Below are 6,516 nucleotides of genomic sequence, written 5' to 3'. Positions count from 1 at the left end.
TCGGATTGGCAAAGTCAGCTACCTAAATATCTTAACTACAACAATATCACAACAGTAAAACTCAATGAATAACATTAAACATATCAATACAGGTACATTCACACAAATCAAAGTTGAACAGTCTTGCTCAGCTGTGTGCAATTGCTAATGCTAAGATAAGCCCATTACGTTACCAATCCATGGAAGAAAAGGTTGGTAATTCAAAGTTGGAGGAGTTGGAGAAAGTGGTTCCAGGGTCAAAGGTGTTGTCATTATTGTGCTCAAATCCAGTTGTGCAGATTGGAGGGAGATGGTCTCTTCATGTGGTCTCTTGCCACCATCTTTGAATGCTGAATCCCAACAGCACGCTTCACCATTGACTGGCTGAGGTTCGCTACAGTAAGAGCTTGAACCCCATTGATCCTGACGACTTCTTGCATCAACGATGGGCCACGATGGAGAGTCTTAACAGCGTGCCTGCTGCTGCTACACGGCCACAAGCTGTCCACGTGGATTCATCGAGCAGCACATGGTACCACGCCAGCCGCCTGATCTACTCTGCAATTCTGTGTTGATGCAATGGTCAAGTACAGTCATATTCACTAACATTGATGCGGAACTGTGAGTATTACCCTATTATACAGTCTTTGATATAAGTGTTTCATATCTATGTCTGTATCTGCGGGCAGCATGCGCCGATCTCATCCCCTGAACTGTTTGACCATGATTGATAAAGCAGGAAGGCAGGCGAGAGGTTTCTTATACAAACAATAGAAGTCATTGGGGTCGGGCAATGTTTGTTATTTTATTTCGCTAATTTAATGGTCTGCCTCCGAAGAACGAGAGCACGGTACAGATCAGTCGTACCTACTATGAAAACGCCCTATGCTTCAACTTGTTATGTAAATCTCAATGTAAACTGCAAATAATGGATAATTAAGGATAAATAAAAAGATGATCATGTAGGCTAATCAACTTTTAACCTTTCTAGGACTTACCCCTCATGTGGGGCAAGTTGAGCCAAGAGACCAAAATTTAAAAACAGTTTATTTTAGATCCAAAGTGATCATTCCCAAGGACGCACCACAACCTGAAATGTATGTACATGTTTTTAGTTGGATACATTACTGTCATTCCCTCACTTTAAAGATGCTTGAAGTAAAAACTGGCTCAACTCAACGCACTGTGGAGGACCACAAGAGTCACATAAATAGTAATAAAGCATTTAATTGATTAATAACAATTGTACAATAAAAACAGCCATTAATAAATTTGTTTACAAATTGATTTATTAATCTATGAATAAATGGACTAAATTACAAAGTAATTCATTATTTGACATTTTAATGGGCAATAAAAAGAAGAATTATAATAAGAATTTACAAATGAAATATGAATTCATCAATAAATAAAAACAGTATTGAACGCCATCTACACTTCAGAGAGCCGCGCTCAGCGGCGGAACAACTCCGTCCCCAAATTCAATCTCCATGTTTTTCATACAGAACAGCAAGGCGGAATAATAGCGCAACAGTCCTGCCTTGAACAGGCTGTGTGAAAGGGGCTAAAGATTCTTACAAGGCTAAAAGGTCACTGAGTCAAATATCCCAACAAGACCTGGACCTGTGTCTTTTCAGGTCTGAACCTGAACTGTTCCACTGAAGCTTGGCAGGGAATCATACATATCTCTGGAAACATGAAAATAAAAAACAATCGGTGTAGTATAGCTGCTTGTGTCCTCTCCCCGTCCTCTTATTCCCTCCTGTGGCCCATCTGTTTGGTGACCAGCATGTGGTAGACTCCCTTTTCGGCCAGCAGCTGTTGATGTGTCCCCTGTTCAATCACCACTCCTCCGTTGAAGACAACGATGCGGTCTGCATTTTGGATGGTGGATAGACGGTGGGCCACAATGATACATGTCCTGCCCTTACTGGCCTCGTCCAACGCCTCCTGCACCACCTGGAAAGAGCAGAATGATACCAGTGACCTCACAGAAACTATCTGTATAGTATATATGTGGCTGCCCCCATAGTGTTTTAGAGAGGCTCAAGGTTTATCAAGACGGTGAGAGATGCTAAAAGACTGTATTCTGAGAATTCTCAGCAAATTACTCTAATGATGCATGAATTAATTTTCATTTTGATGCATTGAGTTCACTTTATGCATCCACTACAGCACTGTTCTCAAAATCTGAGAGTACATACATTTTTAATCTTTAATCATCTTATGCTTTGTAATCAGTGTTTATTGATTAGGATGGGAGCACAGTAATTTCCATTTATTTACGGAGGAAAAATAAATTTCAGAGCTCTGCTCTATTTTTCCTCTTTTATAATCACATAAAAATACCTGACTAAAAGTTAAATGGTGTCTTTTAACACCTCTGTGCAATGCGTAACAAATGTTCCGCTTAGTGCATTTGAAATTTGATTATCTGCTTTAAAAGATATTTCTACACATAATTTTAATCAAGTAAAATTTCAGCAAAATAACTAATTTTTGTATTCCCATTTCCTTGCTCATTGGTCTTACTGGTACCAGCATCATTAGTGGGAAGGACTCCTTCCCCCATCCCAATACTCACCTTCTCACTCTCAGTGTCGAGTGCGGAGGTGGCCTCGTCCAGGAGCAACACTTTGGGGTTGCGCAGCATGGCTCGGGCTATGGCTACACGCTGCTTCTGGCCACCTGACAGCTGCGTTCCCTTATCACCTGCCTGAGTGTCGTACTTCTGCTCATACAAGCAGAGAGAGAGGAGGCACATGTTACCAAAATATTGACAGATGCATCCTGTAATCCACACACCTCACTGTGAACAGTTTTCATTGTAAATACTTTGTACTAAGAAATGGTCTGGAAGCACTTTATTTGACGGGTCAGTAATTTCCTAGAAAGAACCATGTTGGTACTACTTATAATGAAAATAGAGAGACGGGTCTAAGACTGTTATTTTAGTTAGGATTTATTTAGTTGAGTTCATAAGCAGTTATTGACTGAGATTAATTTTCTTGGACGAACTGCTACATTAAATCTCTATTAAAATATTCATTCATTATTTATTAATTATTGGAAACTTTACTTTCCATATGTGTTTACACATATTTAACATTTTTGCATGTTCAGCTGACCTGCTCCGCACTCACTACAATACTCAATCAAGCTATTACTTGAAATTGATTGATTAGAAATGTACTAATTTGAACACTGTGTCTACATTTCTTTACCTATAATTAGTGCCAAATTGCATATTTCATCCATGGAAACTTCCTAGGAAATTATTAAGAAATGATGGACCCGTAAAATAAAGTAACAGGGACTCTTATTCTGAAAAGAGAGATCTATTGAATTTTTAACACCATATCCCAATTTGCCAGTAGAGGGCTGTTGTGAGATGTTGTAAAGAACTGCTTGATATGAAAACATCACACTGCCCTTTTATTTCCAGCTATGTCATGACTGAGAACAGATCATTAGTGTAACATCCCAGCAGTTACCTTTGGCAGGCCTTCTATGAAGCTGTGAATGTTGGCCGCTTTGGCAGCTTCCTCTATCTCCGCCTGGGTTGCAGTGCGGCTGTTGTCTCCATAGGCGATGTTTTCGCCCAAGGTGCAATCGAACAGCACGGGTTCTTGTGATACGATGCCTATCTGAGATCTCAACCAGTGGATATTCAGTTTTTTTGCATTCATATTGTCCAGCAGCTGAAGGAGAAAATGTTAGCAGTAATTATTGTAGAAGGAGTGGTGGGGCTTGATGTCTAAAACATGCAATAACTGAATTTGTTTGGTCTCCACCAACTCCTGAGTATAATATCTGACTCTTTACCTGCTAAATACTCCACTATGTTCACCAGCTAGTTGCTATCTTTGTCTGTGTGCTGTTTAGTGCTGAGCAGGTAGTGCGCAGTGGGCTTTAAGAGCTTTTTAGCTGAAAATAGCTGCCCCACACACTTTAGTGGCTACTTTATCAAAAAGTAAGCACAACTACAAGCCAGGTATACCTTTCTGTTGGCCTACAAGGCAAGGATACTTAATTATACTTTTCTTAAGTATATCTCGATCAAAAGATTAAGTACAAGTAGGCCTATAAGCCTAGCAAGTGTTGATAACAAGTGTTATCAGCCAGTTACACAGAGAGTGGGTGTGTAGTTGTCTTCTCACCACTCTCCCCTCTCTGGGGTCGTAAAACCTCTCCAGCAGCTGGATGGTGGTGCTCTTTCCACAGCCGCTGCTCCCCACCAAGGCCAGAGTCTCTCCCTTTCTCACCGTCAGATTCAGCCCTTGGAGGACGGGCACATCAGGGCGCGATGGGTAGTTAAACTTAACATTGTCAAAGTGCACGTTACCATCAAAATTGTCCTGGGGTTTTAAAGGAGACACATAAGAGTGACATGTTAGCATGTGTAAAGAGCTGTATTATAAGTGTTGTTGTCTGTGTGTGGGGCTTTGTGTTATGTACCGGTGTTTCTCCCTCCTGTGAAAGATTGTCAATGGCGGGCTCTTTGTTCAGCAGCATCAGGAGGTGGGAAGCTGAGATTTTGGCCTTAGCATAGTTTGGAGCGAAGGCGTTGGCCTCTCCGATAGCCATGGCACCGTACAGAAGAGCCGAAACCACACTGGGAGAGAAAGTCAAACGCATGTTAGTTTTAGCTGGGATTATGTAAAGCTAAGCTAACATGGACCAATGACAACTGACCAAAGCAAAGATGAAATAGCGAATATAGTTCTATCAAATGTTGAATGGAAGAAGACGATTTACTTTTACATTTTAGCCACCTAAAGTTTCTAATATCCCTTTTTAATTTCCCCTTCACTGAGTGCTCCAGGGATGACGTTTTTTTGTTGGCCAACCTGGAAATTAGAATCGCATGGGTTCCCCCGACAAAAAGCCAAAGGTATTTTTCCATTGGGTTTTGGATTATTACATAAAATAAGCTCTGTGGCAAACACACATTTATGACAATTGCAGGTTTTGTTCTGTAAGATGATCTCCACAAATGAACACCACTTTTATGATTTTTTGAGGTGTAAATCCAATCACCAGAAGTAAAAAGCTAACGTTATAAACAAACTACACCACGGTCAAATCAGCGCGAATATAAACAAGGCTGTAAAGGTGCTCGAGTTAACGTGATGACGTTTTGTAGTCTCATTTAGCCACTTGTTAGCAACCGCCTTTTTAAATACACGTAAAAGCTTAAAAATTCATGAGTGGGATATTTACTGATGTATTGTGTAACGTAGAACAAAATGTTAAAATCTCTTAAACTTGTGTCCTTTTTTCAGGCATCTAACTAAAAACCCATTCAAAAATCACATTGACTTCCAGACGAGGGAGCCATAAGTGCTCATTTCTGGGTTTTAGGACCATTTTAGCAACATGGCTTTAGGGATGGCAGTGATGGTCGGTTAGTCTGTCAACCACTTTGGTTCAGAAATTTTCATGTTGCCCAGAGGATAAATCTTACTGACGTTGATGATCCCCTGACTGTTCCTAGCGCCATCATGAGGTTGACATTTGTAGTGTTCAGTGATAATTCTTACAGGTGAATTTAAATATTCAAAGCATTAACATAGCAGCAAACAACTATTTGCTAGGTTAATATTGAAATGTCTACCTGAGTAGAAAATGAAGTCTCTCTTCCTCTGTGTGTGTTGTAATCCAAGTTTCTCCTCGCTTTGTTGACATAGCCGGGCCGGCCGCACACACACGCTTTTAGTGCATGTTCGTGCATGTGAGCGTACCCCACTGGCTAGCTCACGGCCGCCACTCTGCACTGCTCTCATAAGGCGGTTAGCCTACAGCTGATAACGCTGTCAGTTGTCATGGATTCGTAACATTCACCCTCCGGTCCCTCCAGGTAAACACTATTATCGCTGTCAGCACTTTCGCCATTGTTTGCACCGTTAGCGCTGTTAGCACTGTTAGCTGTGAGCCGCTGGCTCGCCGTTACCATGTTGAGAGCCGTTGAGTGGCAACAGAAATGCTACCAATCCCATATTTATCACCTTTAACAAATATTGGATGGGTTGCAGTGATATTTGGTTAAGATTCACGTTCCCCTTCATTTTGTCCAATACTTTGGTTTATGACCAAAAACCTGCAAAACTCATGACATTCCCATCAGCCTCAGCTACACTTTGTGTTTAGTGCTAATAAGTTAATATTAATACTAACACACTAACACACTAAACTAGAATGGTGATCATGATATCCCTGCTACAACATGCTGCTGTTAGCATTTAGCTCAAAGCACCACTGTGCCTGGGTACAGCCATAGAGAGGTTGTTTCCACACTGATAACATTTCATACAATATAATGTTTTCTGTATCTGCTTGTTTTTCTATTTCTATAATCTACATCATTCTGATATTGAGTGAAATATTTACATCCCAATTTTTTTATGATTGCACAATTACACCAAATAGACAATTATATATGTCTTGTGTATCCCTTTAAATACATTTAATTCAGCCTGACACACTGGGTGTCTTTGGAAACCTTGGGATCTTGGAAAGAATCTCAAATACAAACCT

General features: G+C 40.5%; 1 protein-coding gene across 1 annotated transcript in view; it reads right to left on the bottom strand.

The window, feature by feature from the left end:
• Positions 1–1,306: 1,306 nt before the first annotated feature.
• The window catches only part of LOC119496965 (ATP-dependent translocase ABCB1-like), a 28,655-nt gene continuing 23,445 nt past the window's right edge, over positions 1,307–6,516 (bottom strand). Inside the window, exons 23-27 of the mRNA XM_037784668.1 lie at positions 4,438–4,594; positions 4,140–4,337; positions 3,474–3,680; positions 2,564–2,710; positions 1,307–1,938 (exon numbers count right to left, since the gene is read on the bottom strand). Of these exons, the coding sequence (XP_037640596.1) occupies positions 1,732–1,938; positions 2,564–2,710; positions 3,474–3,680; positions 4,140–4,337; positions 4,438–4,594 (916 nt within the window). The 3' untranslated portion in view covers positions 1,307–1,731. The remainder of the gene's footprint in view (positions 1,939–2,563; positions 2,711–3,473; positions 3,681–4,139; positions 4,338–4,437; positions 4,595–6,516) is intronic.

This window comes from Sebastes umbrosus, chromosome 11 (assembly GCF_015220745.1).
Source record: "Sebastes umbrosus isolate fSebUmb1 chromosome 11, fSebUmb1.pri, whole genome shotgun sequence".
Classification (NCBI taxonomy): Eukaryota; Metazoa; Chordata; class Actinopteri; order Perciformes; family Sebastidae; genus Sebastes; species Sebastes umbrosus.
Note: the sequence above shows the minus strand (reverse complement) of the source record. Positions and strands in the feature narration are given on the sequence as shown.